This window comes from Papio anubis, chromosome 6 (genome assembly GCF_008728515.1).
Source record: "Papio anubis isolate 15944 chromosome 6, Panubis1.0, whole genome shotgun sequence".
Lineage (NCBI taxonomy): Eukaryota > Metazoa > Chordata > Mammalia > Primates > Cercopithecidae > Papio > Papio anubis.
In genome coordinates this window covers 43,381,574-43,398,564 of record NC_044981.1, presented here as the reverse complement: position 1 = coordinate 43,398,564, position 16,991 = coordinate 43,381,574, and the positions used below count along the sequence as shown (strand labels likewise).

The window sequence follows — 16,991 nt, the reverse complement described above, 5'->3', positions numbered from 1 at the left end:
AGGCTGAAGCGGATGGATCACTTGAGGTAGGGAAAATGAAAGTGTTCTGAAGGTCTCTTGATACTGGAAAGGGGGAAATATTAGAAGAAAAAGTTGATTTATTGGGAAAACGTTACCTCTTGGTAGGGGTATAATTGATACCTTGTTTTAAATAATAATGGAAACTGTCATTTAAAATATGTTCAAGCAATGTGTCCAACCAGAAAAGAGCGAGGTAAACATTAAAGAAAATGGAAAAAGGGATGGTAAACATTAACAGAATAGAAAAGTATATTACGATTTCAAATTAACAACGAGAAGACATGGAGGGACTGTCAACATGGCCAAATCACTAAAAATGAAGAAAAGGAAAAAAGAATATGAAATAAATACCAAACATAAAGCAAGAGAAAATAATAAAAATGAAATATATTGGTCATTGCACTAATTATGAAATGGATTAAATTCTTACATTGAGACAGATTATAAACAACCACAAAAATAAAACTTGAAGATAAAGAAAGATTATAAATAATGGGATGAAGAAATAAATGCTAGATAAATGCATACACAAATGCAAAGAAAGCAGAAGTGGCAATATTAGCATCATGCAACCTATAATTTAACATTAAAAGCCCAAACAGGGTAAAGAGGAATGTGTTATAGAAGGATAAAGGGGAATAATAATAATAGAAAAACAGGATAAAGAGGAATAATTATAGAAGACACAATTTTTAACATAATAGACCCATAAGCACTAAATAGTAAATCAGCAAAATAGCAAGATATGCTTAGACCTGTATTTATCTGGAATAGAATGTCTATGAATTTTTTTTCAGTATATCTACAGAACATTTACAAAACTTAATTGTAAAATTGGCCACAAAGTGAACCTTTACAGATTTAAATAAGAATAGATATCTGATAGGATCCATTCCATCTGTGTGAGTGGAGAGAAGTCATCTCAAACAAAAGTTATAAGAAAAAAAGATGAACTTATTTGACAATATAGAAATTTATTTATTTATTTATTTATTTTATTTTTTTTTTTTTGAGATGGAGTTTTGCTCTTGTTGCCCAGGCTGGAGTGCAATGGAGCGATCTCGGTTCACTGCTGCCTCCGTCTCCTGGGTTCAAGCAATTCTCCTGCCTCAGCCCTCCCGAGTAGCTGGGATTACAGGCATGTGCCACCACTCCCGGCTAATTTTGTATTTTTAGTAGAGATGGGGTTTCTCCTTGTTGATCAGACTGGTCTCAAACTCCTGACCTCAGGTGATCTGCCTGCCTCGGCCTCCCAAAGTGCTGGGGTTACAGGCATGAGCCACTATACCTGGCAAATTTTAAATTTTTTAATGGCAAAAGATGCTTTAAAATTCATAGGCAAATGAAAGACTAGGATAAACATTTTTAACTCAGATAACAAAGGGGTAATATAAAAGAGCCCTTTAAATTGTTAAGAAAAAGACAACCCAGTTGAAAATGGGCAAAGGATAAAAATAGACAATTAACAGAAAGACTTATTCAGATAGCTGGCAAACATATGGGAAAAAAATGTTTAGATTCATTAGGGAAATTAAATATTTTAATCGCAATGACATATCACTTTACATTTATTAGACTTTTCTCATGGAGAGGAAAAGCATTCCTCATTACTCTTGGAAACTTGAAGGGTTAATGCACTGGTAAACAATCTCTTAACCTCCATTAAAATGTTTGTACCTTTTAACTCAGTAGTTCCATCCTTATGAATCTATACCATAAACATTAAGCCAACCACACAGAATGCCATATGGATGGGATGTTTATTACAGCATTTCCCCGGGGTAGCAAAAACCTGAAACAAAGTTTATGCCCATCAATAGGGGATTGGCTGGAAAGCTGTGGTGCGTATATACTGTCAAATATTACACAACCATTAAAGAATCAGGGCTTTACCGTTGACTTGGAGGAATTTTTCTCCATAATTGACCAAAAAACATGAAGTGCAAGACAAGAAAGAAATAGAAGGAATATCATAAGAACCCTTTTCTAAAAAGCATAAATGAATAAAAGAGCTCTATAAATGAATGTATTTTTATGGATATATGAGCATCGAGAATACATATTGGGTAGTAGTAATATGAGTTACAGGATCTTTAGTTGCAGTTTGATCATATAAAAGGGAAGGAAATGGGAAAGAACAATCAAGCAAAAATGATATGTGGTATCATTTTAATATATTTTAATTTATAGATATTTATAAAACTTTTTGATGTAGAAATTTAAAAGAAATGATAAAAATGAAGAAAAATGATCTATGGACCTAAGAGAATAATATAGATTCTTATATGTATATAGTTGTTAATGTGCTTAGAGATAAATATTTTTTAAATCTTCTGTAACCTTAAGTTGTCAAATTTTGAAAAATATATTCGGATATCTCACAGTAATTGTGCTTTTTATTAAGATTTCCTTTGTGTTATTCATTTTGCTATTATTTTGGTACATAAAAGTTTATGGCTATTTAAAATTCCTTTTATTATTAGATACTATTTCACCCTGCCTCCTTTAGTGTTTTTGGTCTTGAACTGTATTTTCTAATGTTAATGTTACCAGTTCTGCTTTCTTAGCTTGTATTTGCCTAGCATATCCTTACTCATCATTTTTTGTATTGTCATTTCATTTCAGAGGTGTTTAACTGTAGAGCAATATTCTTTTTCCAAATCTGAGCACACCACTCTTTGCTTTTTATAAGGGATTTAATTAGCCCTTTCACACTTATTTTGGTAATTGATCATTTGGTTCTATCCTCTCAGTCTAATTTGTGACATGAATAAATGATTTAATTCTGTATGACTTTTATTTTAGATGCAAGAATTTTTTTTAAGATTATTTTCAGAGAATTCCAATTCTGAATTTGGTATACTATATTTAATACATGTAATAATTAGTGCCAGTGTAAACCTATTGAGAACATTTCTTTTTTTCTTTCCCTTGACTTCATGAAGACAAATTGAGTGGCAGCAATAATACGAACAAAAGACAAAAAATTGCTCAGGACTTCCTCAACTCTATTGACCAGACAGGAGAACTTTTAGCAATGTTTGAAGATGACGAAGTTGATGAAGTTAAACAAGAAAGAATGGAGGTATAGTACATTCTTCCCTTTTTACAGAAATAGAACAACCACTGCGGTGCCTATGCTATTTGGTTCTATTCTCATGTTCTTTAAATGTTGTCTGAAATCTCTAAGTCAGTGGTTTTATGTCTGACAGTAGTGATGTGCAGAGGATCATGATCACCCCTGAAGTGGGAGTCAGATCTACCTTCAGCATCAACTTTGGGAAATGACTTCTGTTTTCCTTTCCTTATTTCCTTTTTTTTAAAAATGAGTAGGTTTCCCTACTCTGGATCTGACATTTACTGATTTTATTTTATTAAGCTTATTTCTAATTAAATATTTACCTTTTTTGTTTCAAATCATCCAGTTTTATTTGTAAACAAAACTAATTCATATTGCTTTTATGCTGGCATATATAGTGTGAAGAGCTATTCTTCTGGCTATAGTTGCAGACTGTGATTGGACTTACTAGCTAGGGTAGTACCCAGGCCAATTACATGCTTTATATCACTGCAAGACAAAGTTAGTGACATTTATTTGGATTCCCTGGATATGTCTTAACAATTAATTTGAAAATTATATGTCTTCTATTTACCTTAGCTATCTATACATAAAATTATTATTTCTTTAAACACTAAAGGAAAAAATTAAAGTAAAATGATTTGTTTCATTTCAGTGCCTTCCAAATTATAAGACAGTATTTTCACAGTTCATATTGCTATTATCATACTTTCACATATAAGGAATCTCCATTTTCCCCTTCTCTTTCAGTTGGGCAAGAGAAGTAATTTCAGAATTACGAAAGATTGTGCTAAGTGCCAACTTTATTATAGTTTCTATGCATGCTGAAAATATAATTATTTTATGTTAAGCTTTGGAGGAGGTCCAGTAGATATATATGCTTTATAAACTTCAACAACCTTTAAAGAATTAGCATGCTTAGATCATGCACTGTGATCTAAAGGCAGTGTTCTTTTAGGTATCAATTACTTTAGAAATGTGTGGTTATCTTGGTTTGGGACAACTGCAAATGGTTTTAGTTCAACTTTGCCTTGGGCCAAAAACATGCTAAGTTGTCCAAAGCAGATGACAAACATGTATTTCTGATGTCATCATTGCCCAAACAGGATATGGTTGTTTAGTGGCATGGTTTCACTTATGATGCATTACTTAAAGAGCAAATACTGTTTATGCTTTATTTTTTAAGTATTTTTATATTATAAAAATGGCCACTGAGAAAGGTTCATTAAGGAATAAAGCATAATACATAAAGCATTAGTAAAATTGAGCAGCTAACTTTTCACTTTTGATGGGAAAATCTTGGCTAGCCAAACCTGTTTCCTAAAAGGGCATTCCACAATCAAGAAGAGAAGAAACGGAACGTTTTGTAGCTCTATAATAGCAGGCTACTGTAGACCTAGAAAAATGGGTATCAGCAGGGTTCTAAAGTCAATAAAATATCTGGAGATGCAGGGTAGAAAAAGCTTGGGAACTCATGCAGTCTGTACACTTCTTCTTTATAGTTATGTATTACATACTGGTAACCAGGATAATAAAATATCAGAAGTTGATAAAAATAGTTACAGTGAAAGTCTTCATATGTACAATAAACATAAGACTGGCAACTTCATTAAGCTTTATATCATAACAAAAATCTTCTCTGGCCAACATAACAGTAGCTTTTGTATTCTACTCATCCAAATAACAGTTTAACTGAAAAAAAATACACTGGGCTTGTAGACATAACTTAACTGGGACAGTAGAAAGTGGAACCGTTAAGAGCATAGGCCTTGCCTGCTTCTAATTTGATAGGTTATAGTTTCAAGAGTAAACCACAACTGTGGTAGTTCATATGAAACCACTTTGGACTCAGAGACTGCAATCTCTTGCTTTTAAAGTTCAGTAGAATAATCAGTCCTGGCATCATTCAGTGACTTAATTTTCCTCTGAGCATCACTCATGGTTGCAGAAACTTTGTTTACTACCTTCTCCCCTAGAATGTATGAAAATGGTATGGACCTACCAACAGGCTTCATTTTAGTTTTCTTTCTTCTTTATAGATATAAAAACTCACTTGGTATTCTAGCTTCTTCTCAAAACATTGAGCAAATATACAAAAAACAGTCTCAGTCCTTTCCTGTTGTTTTCAGCTGATGTATGTGTGCATGACTTTAGTTTCATCCATAATTTACTTAATTACTATTAATTTATGTGACTTGAAATACAAAAAAAAGTCTAAATTTTTGCATCCATTTTGCCTTACTAGTTCATCATCGGGACAGTTAGCTAACTCTTACACATTTATTTTTCTCTAGCACCAGATTCTGGGTATACCTATAGTAGTCATCCATGATCTCAGAACATCCTTTTAAATGATCAAATAAAGATTAAATAGTGCTCAGAGTTGTTTTAGTGTATTTGAGGGACTGCGAAAGAAAAGCAGGGAGATACATACAACAATAGCTTCCCTCCAACCCCACCCACTTCCATCCCAAAATAAGGCAGGTGTGTCTAATGTTACTTTCATTCTAATTTTTTCATCTAATCAAATAATTTGTGACTGTGTCAACCAAAGTCTCAAATAGCTTTGAGTTTTCTTGTCAGTGAGGAACTGTGGTCACCCACAGAAGAGTTGTGCCTAAGAACCTGCTTTGCTGCTTGTAGAGGAACCTGAGAAGCTCAGGTTTGTCATTAATCAAGTAAACTATCTAGTCTTGTAAACCACTAAATTTGTAAAGAGATGTAAACAATGGATGCTTAAAAAGTTGAGAGAACCCTACCTTCACACTAATCTCAAATTGATAAAAGTAAACAAGAGAGCAAAGATTAGAGCTTACCAGAGAGAGAGCTTTTAAACAGTTTGGGGTACAGAAAATCCCTAGGGACTTTGTATCTCGTGTTTTCATATCAGAGGCTTAATAATGGAATCTAGAGAAAAGCAGAGTGATACATATAACACTTAAGGCAGCTTAAAATTTGTTGATAATCAGCTTTAAATTGAATAAGGTGCCAGGTGGTCGTCTGAATTTGCTTAACCTGAAAGGAACTGACCATAGATTTGAAAACATAGTTTCTTATACAGGCTGAATAATAAGAGAAATCAGGTGTATCATTCAGTTGTGCCCAAGTGTAGCATGGTTATGATTCCTGGGGATTTTGACTCCCAGGATGGTTTTTGGAGGTAAGTGGACTAGAAAACTCACTGAAGAAGAGATAGGTGGATGCCTGTAGAAGTTGTCCATCTTCTCCTGTTTTTGAAGTCTTTCTACCATTCCCATTTGTACCTATCATGATATCTTTTAATTATAAGGAAAAGGAAAATAAAATGCCTGTAAAGCTAACAGTCCAAAAATATCTTAGATAAGACTTAACATTAAAGAAAAAGGCTAATCCCAGTAAGATAAACATTCACAAATACCAAAAGAGTTTAAAAGGTTGAGTTAAAAACTGAAACTCTTAAAAATGTTAGAATATATAGGACTATGAAATGAAGATAGAATTATATACCACAAAGATATATGTAGTTTACATATGTAGATAATAAATACATGTATGTATACATCTATGTATATACATTTATATTTGCATATACATTTATATATGCCAATTCATTTGCATACATTTATACACTATGCCCATATATACATATATGGAAATAGAAATGAAATTTTTCTAGATTACTTAAAAGGTAAAAGTTAAAGAACAATCAGAGGTATATCATACAAACCCTGTAATACTGGTGCTTACAATATCAATTTCAGAGAAAAGAGAATTTAAGGAGAGAAGCGTTAAAATGGAATAAAGGCAATAATTTTATGTTACTAAAAAATACACCTATAGTGAAAATATAGTAGATGCAAACTGTCAATCATCAAATTCCAGAGCATTGAAAGCTTCTGGTAGTGTGGGGAGAGGTCAGAGAAATACATTTGTTATGGAGACTAGAACATACCATCCCAATCCTTAACTGATTAATTCAAGGGAAATAAAAAGACTTTAATAAATCCCAGCACTTTGGGAGGCTGAGGCTGCACACGAAGGGTTACACACAAAGGGAAGCTGATCAGACTAACAGCAGATCTCTCGGGAGAAACTCTCCAAGCCAGAAGAGAGTGGGGGCCAATATTCAACATTCTTAAAGAATTTTCAACCCAGAATTTCATATTCAGCCAAATTAAGTTTCACAAGTGAAGGAGAAATAAAATCCTTTACAGACAAGCAAATGCTTAGAGATTTTGTCACCACCAGGCCTGCGCTACAAGAGATCCTGAAGGAAGCACTCAACGTGGAAAGGAACAACAGGTACCAGCCATTGCAAAAACATGTCAAAATGTAAAGTCCATCAATGCTAGGAAGAAACTGCATCAACTAGCGAGCAAAATAACCAGCTAACATCATAATGACAGGATCAAGTTCACACATAACAATATTAACCTTAAATGTAAATGGACTAAATGCTCCAATTAAAAGACACACACTGGCAAATTGGATAAAGAGTCAAGACCCATCAGTTTGCTGTATTCAGGAGACCCATCTCACATGCAGAGACACACATAGGCTCAAAATAAAGGAATGGAGGAGGATCTACCAAGCAAATGGAAAACAAAGAAAAGCAGCGGTTGCAATCCTAGTCTCTGAAAAAACAGACTTTAAACCATCAAAGATCAAAAGAGACAAGTCCATTACATAATGGTAAAGGGATCAATTCATCAGGAAGAGCTAACTATCCTAAATATATATGCACCCAATACAGGAGCACCCAGATTCATAAAGCAAGTCCTTACAGACTTACAAAGAGACTTAGACTCCCATACAATAATAACGGGAGACTTTAACATGCCACTGTCAACATTAAACAGATCAACGAGACAGAAAGTTAACAAGGATATCCAAGAATTGAACTCAACTCTGCACCAAGCAGGCCTAATAGACATCTACAGAATTCTCTACCCCAAATCAACAGAATATACATTCTTCTCAGCACCACATCACACTTACTCCAAAGCTGACCACATAGTTGGAAGTAAAGCACTCCTCAGCAAATGTAAAAGAACAGAAATTATACCAAACTGTCTCTCAGACCACAGTGCAATGAAACTAGAACTCAGGACTAAGAAACTCAATCAAAACCACTCAACTACATGGAAACTGAACAACCTGCTCCTGAATGACTACTGGGTACATAACGAAATGAAGGCAGAAATAAAGATGTTCTTTGAAACCAATGAGAACAAAGATACAACATACCAGAATCTCTGGGACACATTTAAAGCAGTGTGTAGAGAGAAATTTATAGCACTAAATGCCCACAAGAGAAAGCAGGAAAGATCTAAAATTAACACCCTAACATCACAATGAAAAGAACTAGAGAAGCAAGAGCAAACACATTCAAAAGCTAGCAGAAGGCAAGAAATAACTAAGATCAGAGCAGAACTGAAAGAGATAGAGACACAAAAAAACCCTTCAAAAAATCAATGAATCCAGGAGTTGGTTTTATGAAAAGATCAACAAGATTGATAGACCGCTAGCAAGACTAATAAGAAAAGAGAGAAGAATCAAATAGACACAATAAAAAATGATAAAGGGGATATCACCACAGAATACAAACTACCATCAGAGAATACTGTAAACACCTCTACACAAATAAACTAGAAAACCTAGAAGAAATGGATAATTTCCTGGACACTCACACTCTCCCAAGACTAAACTAGGAAGAAGTTGAATCCCTGAATAGACCAATAGCAGGCTCTGAAATTGAGGCAATAATTAATAGCCTACCAACCAAAAAAAAGTCCAGGACCAGACGGATTCACAGCCAGATTCTACCGGAGGTACAAGGAGGAGTTGGTACCATTCCTTCCGAAACTCTTCCAATCAGTAGAAAAAGAGGGAATCCTCCCTAACTCATTTTACGAGGCCCACATCATCCTGATACCAAAGACTGACAGCGATACAACAAAAAAAGAGAATTTTAGACCAATATCCCTGATGAACATCTATGCAAAAATCCTCAATAAAATACTGGCAAACCGAATCCAGCAGCACATCAAAAAGCTTATCCACCATGATCAAGTGGGCTTCATCGCTGGGATGCAAGGCTAGTTCAACATATACAAATCAATAAACGTAATCCAGCATATAAACAGAGCCAAAGACAAAAACCACATGATTATCTCAATAGATGCAGAAAAGGCCTTTGACAAAAATTCAACAGCCCTTCATGCTAAAAACTCTCAAAAATTCTGTATTGATGGAACATATCTCAAAATAATAAGAGCTATCTATGACAAACCCACAACCAATATTCATACTGAATGGGCAAAAACTGGAAGCATTCCCTTTGAAAACTGGCACAAGACAGGGATGCCCTCTCTCACCACTCCTATTCAACATAGTGTTGGAAGTTCTGGCTAGGACAATCAGGCAAGACAAAGAAATCAAGGGTATTCAATTAGGAAAAGAAGTCAAATTGTCCCTGTTTGCAGATGACATGATTGTATATTTAGAAAACCCCATTGTCTCAGCCCAAAATCTCCTTAAGCTGATAAGCACCTTCAGCAACATCTCAGGATACAAAATCAATGTACAAAAATCACAAGCCTTCTTATACACCAGTAACAAACAAACAGAGAGCCAAATCATGAATGAACTCCCATTCACAATAACTTCAAAGAGAGTGAAATACCTAGGAATCCAACTTACAAGGGATGTAAAAGACCTCTTCAAGGAAAACTAGAAACCACTGCTCAGTGAAATAAAAGAGGACATAAACAAATGGAAGAACATACCATGCTCATGGATAGGAAGAATCAATATTGTGAAAATGGCCATACTGCCCAAGGTAATTTATAGATTCAATGCCATCCCCATTAAGCTACCAATGACTTTCTTCACAGAATTGGAAAAAAACTGCTTTAAAGTTCATATGGAACCAAAAAAGACCCTGCATTGCCAAGGCAATCCTAAGCCAAAAGAACAAAACTGGAGGCATCACACTACCTGACTTGAAACCAAACTACAAGGCTACAGTAACCAAAACAGCATGGTACTGGTACCAAAACAGAGATATAGACCAATGGAACAGAACAGAGCCCTCAGAAATAGTACCACACATCTACAGCCATCTGATCTTTGACAAACCTGACAAGGACAAGAAATGGGGAAAGGATTCCCTGTTTAATAAATGGTACTGGGAAAGTTGGCTAGCCATAAGTAGAAAGCTGAAACTGGATCCTTTCCTTACTCCTTATACAAAAATTAATTCAAGATGGATTAGAGACTTAAATGTTAGACCCAAAACCATAAAAACCCTAGAAGAAAAGCTAGGTAATACCATTCAGGACATAGGCATGGGCAAGGACTTCATGTCTAAAACACCAAAAGCAATGGCAGCAAAAGCCAAAATTGACAAATGGGATCTCATTAAACTAAAGCAAAAGAAACTACCATCAGAGTGAACAGACAACCTACAGAATGGGAGAAAATTTTTGCAATCTACTCATCTGACAAAGGGCTAATATCCAGAACCTACAAAGAACTCAATCAAATTTACAAGAAAAAAACAACCCCATCCAAAAGTGGGCAAAGGATATGAACAGACATTTCTCAAAAGAACACATTCATACAGCCAACAGATACATGAAAAAATGCTCATCATCACTAGCCATCAGAGAAATGCAAATCAAAACCACAGTGAGATACCATCTCACACCAGTTAGAGTGGCAGTCATTAAAAAATCAGGAAACAACAGGTGCTGGAGAGAATGTGGAGAAATAGGAACACTTTTACACTGTTGGTGGGACTGTAAACTAGTTCAGCCATTGTGGAAAACAGTGTGGCGATTCCTCAAGGATCTAGAACTAGATGTACCATATGACCCAGCCATCCCATTACTGGGTATATACCCAAAGGATTATAAATCATGCTGCTATAAAGACACATGCACACGTATGTTTATTGCGGCACTATTCACAATAGCAAAGACTTGGAATCAACCCAGATGTCCATCAGTGACAGACTGGATTAAGAAAATGTGGCACATATACACCATGGAATACTGTGCAGCCATAAAAAAGGATGAGTTTGTGTCCTTTGTAGGGACATGGATGCAGCTGGAAACCATCATTCTCAGCAAACTATCACAAGAACAGAAAACCAAATACCGCATGTTCTCACTCATAGGTGGGAATTGAACAATAAAATCACTTGGACACAGGAAGGGGATCATCACACACCGCGTCCTATTGTGGGGAGGGTGAGGGGAGGGATAGCATTAGGAGATATACCTAATGTAAATGATGAGTTAATGGGTGCAGCACACCAACATGACACATGTATACATATGTAACAAACTGGCACGTTGTGCACATGTACCCTAGAACTTAAACTATAAAAAAAAAAAAAAAGAAAAACCATATGATAGTTTTAATTAGTATTAAAAAGAGATATGACAAAATTCACTTCCTAGCCTTTTTAGAAATTCTTAGTAAACTAGATATAGAAAAGTCCTTCTACTTTATGATAAAAAAATCTCACTTAAATTAACAGACATCAGGATAGTTTTAAAAATATTAAGAGTTCTTAAATTCTGAATATCCACCGTTACCACTTTCATTTGCTGGAGTTCAAGGAGCACTAGGCAGTGCAATAAAAGGCATTGCTATTGGCAGGAGACCAAAATTTATCATTATGTACAGATAACGTAATTTATTAATTTTGGTAATCCTTGAGAATCAGTGTAAAAAGTACTGAAGCCAGTAGAAGTCTTCATTAAGTCAGAGAGACACTGACCAAGATTAGAAACTTCTTCCATAATTCCGTGGTACTTGATAATAAATTCAGTAATAGTCAATAGTAAAATTGAGGAAAAAAGGCAATGTCGATCAGAATAATACAAGAAAAAAATTATTTGGAGATAAACTTTATATTAACAATAAATGTAAAAGAAATATGTAACTCATTTTTAATAATGTACTGAGACATGAGTATATAAATGAAAAAGCACTATGTTCCTGGATACAGACTAAATGTTGTAAATTTCAGTTATTTCCACATTAATGTATTGACTTAATGTTGTTTAACAGAAATCTCAGCAAGATTAAAAATAAAAACTTTTTTAAATGATATTAGTCTTCACCTGAAGTTATAAAATTTAGGATAGCCAAGAAATTTTCATTAAAGAAGAGTAGGGGATTGAGTTTAATTTAATGGCAAAACTGCAATTACTTTTGCATCAACCTAATACCACCACATAATATAAGATTCCATGTAACTACAACAGTCAAAATAGTGTGGTACTGGCGTAAAACCCACAGGCACGCCTGTGACGAGAATAAATGATACAATTAAATATAAAGAAGAATTAGTCACAATAAAGATGGCATTAGACATCAGTGGGAGAAAGATGCCAAGACAACTAAAGAACTATCGGAAAAGAAAATATAATGATAACTCTTAACCTTATACATCCATCAACATACATTCCAGAATATTAAAAATTTGATATAAAAAGTAAAACCATTTTTAAAAATTACAAATAACCACAGGTAATATGGAAGGACTTTCTAGGCTTTCATTTCAGAGCTTTTGAGAAATACTGCTCCTCAAGCTTTTGACACATACACTGTGGGAGTAGGGAATGGTCTGTTTTCAAATAAGTGTGTGAAATGCTAAGTTCAAATTTTTCAGAAGGTTCTTTTAGGAATTTTCAGAGGGTTTTGTATACTAAATTTTGTGAATTTTTCAAGAGAGGAAACAGACTCTCTTAAAATATTCTGAAAGGTCACTCAGAGCCCAGTTCGGGGGTGAAAAAATCACAAAGGAAGTGACTTTTAAATTCGATCTTATAAAAATTATGTCTGTGTTTCAGAAACACAAAAAAATATTAAAGGCAAATGCATAAAAATATGACACAACTATCAGTATCATTTATATAGATCTTTTAAAATCAATAAAAAATAACATTCTAGCAGAAAAATTGGCAAAGGATATGAAAAAGAAGAAATAAAAATAAATATATAAAGTATCTACTTACTGGTATTGAAATAATGCCATTTTTGTATATAAAATGGTCAAGAGTAAGATGGGAGTGGTAACACATTAACTGTGGAAATGTAGATTAATAAAACCAAGAAAGTATTTTAAAATATCAATTCAGTTAGAAGCATTAATATACTGCAACCTAGTAGACCTACATTTGGTAATTTCTCTTTAGATATCAGGAATTTTGTTCATATGCACATTCATATGCACAAAACTGTTCATCACAATGTCTTACATAATATTGGAAATGGGGTGAGAACCCTGTTTACCTGATGATAAGGGAATATTCATATTTCGCAAACACATTGAAATTAAGACTGCTAGGAGAAATATACCAACATGCTAATAGTGGCTGACAGTGGAGGATGAGATTTACAAGTTTATTGAATTTATAAATTTATGCTGTTTTGAATTTACATATTTACCATCTCTGTTATGTTTCTCTTAATCCTCATTTGATTTCCTTTGTTCTGCAGTTTATCTTCTCATTTTATTTTATTTTTCCCATCCAGAAGTATTTACTTTATAAGTGGTGCTGAAGGATACGCCTTATGAGGCAAATTAAATTGGCTCTTTAGATGCTTGCAGTTAAGACTGAACAGATGAATGTATGAAGCAATATACACATATAATATGCATGTAAATACAAGTAAATGTATGTTGTGGAAAAAGTTGTACCATTGATTTTATCTCTTCCAGAGAAGGCGCCTGTTGCCAGATTGAAATACTAGCAGTTAGAAACTCATAAAATGTTAGTTAAGTTTTAGACGTAAGAAAGTATGGTAGTTTAATTGTGATTTGCTAAGTAGGCAGTTGTTTCTTATGCATGTTTTTCCTTTTAATTGTCCCTTGTTTCTAGATGCAAGATAGTGTAAAGAGGTAGGGAATAAAATAGATCTTTAGGAAAAAAAAGTTGTCTATGAATTGTCATACTGGGAGTAATAAAGTTTATTTTGCATTTGATTTGAGGATTGATTATATCAGGAAGATTCTAGTTTCGTGGGTATTTTTGTATAAATGCAGTAGCATCTATTAGATGCTCTCAATAAATAAATATCTCAATAGATATTAATATTGGTGTTGATTTTTAGTCCTTTAAATGTTTTATTCAGCTATAGTTTGAGTTTAGATTCTCAAATATTTCAGAAAGCTGCTATTCCAATTTGGAGGATGTATAGGTATAATATTGTCATATAACTGAAGAGTAGGAGACTATAACCCTACATAGTGTCATGTAGACCGTCTTCAAAGCAGTAATAATGATGTAAAAGTTGAAAACAGTTAATCTTTTTGGATGATGCTATTGACTGCAGTTAATAAAAAAAAAGAAAAAGAAAAAACAATTCAAACAAAATTAGGCAGTTACGGAAAGGTTTTGTTTCAGATAACAAAGCCCAGAGGCAGATTTGGCTTCAAGCGAGGTTTGATATTGAAGTTCACAGTGTCCATTGGATTGAAGATCACAATGTCCACTGAATATTTATTTCTCACATAGGAGCACAAATGACTATAGAAGTTTTAGGTCCGGGTGGAGAGATAATGCCTTTGTCCCAAGATTTACGCTTAAGAAGATTTGGTCACAACATCTCCCCAATCCCTGCCAGTGACAGTAGCTAGTAGGATGAAATGTCCTGCCTGGCTTAGCCTAAGTTGTATGCTTCATCCCTGCAGTTGAGTATACAGTCAGACTCCAGCAAAACCGTGGATCTCTGGAACTTTAGGAAGAAGTAATGGGTGTGAAAAGATAGCCACAAAGGTCCTTAAGTGTAAAGGTTTTTAACATTGTGGCAGTGTGAATTGATAGAATGATGTCTTAGAATCTCGGCACTGTGTTCAACTCTCTAGGAAGTTTTCTCTAAGACACAACATGGTAAAAACGAATGCAAATCATTTCTTTGGAGTCAAGCAAATCATCCATCCATCCTTTCACTCTTTTATTTATTGGACATTTATTTTTTGAGATTTTTTTAAGTCAATCGCTGTTCCAGGTCCTGAGGCTGTGACTATTAAAAAAAAGACAAAATATGGCCTTTGCCCTCACAGTCCTAGAGTAATAACTGACCAATAAAAAGTAAGTATCTAGTAAAGGTAATACAGCCTCAATAAATGGGTTACTATTCTAATTATTACTCTATTTGTTTTTAATTTTGAACCTTCTTAATGGATTATTGGTTATTGAGCCATATATTTTCTACTTGCTATATAATTTGAAATTTAGTTTATTCTGACATAGGGCACATTATTTCTTTAAGACATTTAGGCAGGGTCATTGAATTAGCTTCAGTGTGTTTGCAAAATAAACTTGAAAAGGGCTAGGGTGCATTGCAAAAACATGCCAAAATGTAAAGACCATTTAGGCTAGGAAGAAACTGCATCAACTAACGATTAAAATAACCAGTTAATATCATAATGGCAGGGTCAAGTTCACATATAACAATGTTAACCTTAAATGTAAATGGACTAAATGCTCCAATTAAAAGACACAGACTGGTAAACTGGATAAAGAGTCAAGACCCATCAGTCTGCTGTATTCAGGAGACCCATCTCACAGAGAGATTCCACATAGGCTCAAAATAAAAGAGGGATGGAGAATTTACTGACAAATGGAGAACAAAAAAAGCAGGGTTGCAGTCTAGTCTCTGAAAAAACAGACTTTTAACCATCAAAGATCAAAGAGAGACAAAAGAGGCCATTTATAATGGTAAAAAGGATCAATTCAGCAAGGAGAGCTAAATATCACAAATATATATGCACCCAATACAGAAGCAACCAGATTCATAAAGCAAGTCCTTACAGACTTACAAAGAGACTTAGACTCCCATACAATAATAATGGGAACTTCAACACTCTATCCATTAGACAGATCAGCGTGAAGGATTAGCGAGGGTATGGGGTGAACTCCTCTCTGCAGCAAAGCAGACCTAATGAGTATCCTTGAGAGCTCTCCACCCCAAATCGACAGAATATACATTCTTCTCAGCACCACATGTACTTATTCCAAAATTGACCACATAATTTGAGTAAGCACTCTCAGCAAATGTACAAGAGCAGAAATTGTAACAAATATTATAGACCACAGTGCAAATCAAACTAGAACTCAGGACTAAAAACTCGAAATCAAAACACAACCAACTACACTTGGAAACTGAACAACCTGTCCTGAATGACTACTGGGTACATAAATAGGTAGAGGCAGAAATAAAGATGTTCTTTGGGAAACCAATGAACAAAGATACAACATACCAGAATCTCTGGGACACATTTAAAAGCAGTGTGTAGAGGGGGTTATAGCACTAAATGCCACAAGAGAAAAGGAAAAGAATCTAAAATTGACATCTATCACAGTGAAAGAACTAGAGAAGCAAGAACAAGCGTTCAAAGCTGAAGGCAAGAAATAACTAAGATCAGGCAGAACTGAAGGAATGGGAACACAAAAACCCTCAAAATCAATGAATCCAGGAGTTGGTTTTGAAAGATCAACAAAATTGACGGGCGCTATTAAGACTAGTAAAGAAGAAAGAGAGAATCAAATAGACACAATAAAAATGATAAAGGGAGATTATCACCACCCAGAGCCCCACAAATACAAGCTACCATCAGAGAATACTATAAACACCTCATGAATAAACTAGAAATCTAGAAGAAATGGATAATTCCTGGACTACACTCTTCAAGACTAAGCCAGGAAGAAGTTGAATCCCTGACAAGAATATGCCAGGCTCTGAGAATTCAGGCAATAATTAATAGCCTACCAACAAAGATCAGGACCAAGATGGATTCACAGCTGAATTCTACCAGAGGGTACAAGGAGGAGCACAATTTACCATTCCTTTGGAAATTCAATCAATGAAAAGGGAATATACTAACTCA

At 34.5% G+C, this 16,991-nt stretch overlaps 1 protein-coding gene across 12 annotated transcripts in view; it reads left to right on the top strand.

The window, feature by feature from the left end:
- SUPT3H (SPT3 homolog, SAGA and STAGA complex component) overlaps positions 1–16,991 on the top strand; it is a 532,460-nt gene that overhangs the window by 361,742 nt on the left and 153,727 nt on the right. For all 12 annotated transcript variants that reach the window (XR_002521342.2, XR_004184558.1, XM_017957910.2 and 9 more), the window contains one exon: positions 2,967–3,106. Coding sequence is in view for 10 of the 12 variants with exons in the window: in XM_017957910.2 (XP_017813399.1) it covers positions 2,967–3,106 (140 nt within the window). In the remaining 2 variants the exon portion in view is untranslated. The remainder of the gene's footprint in view (positions 1–2,966; positions 3,107–16,991) is intronic.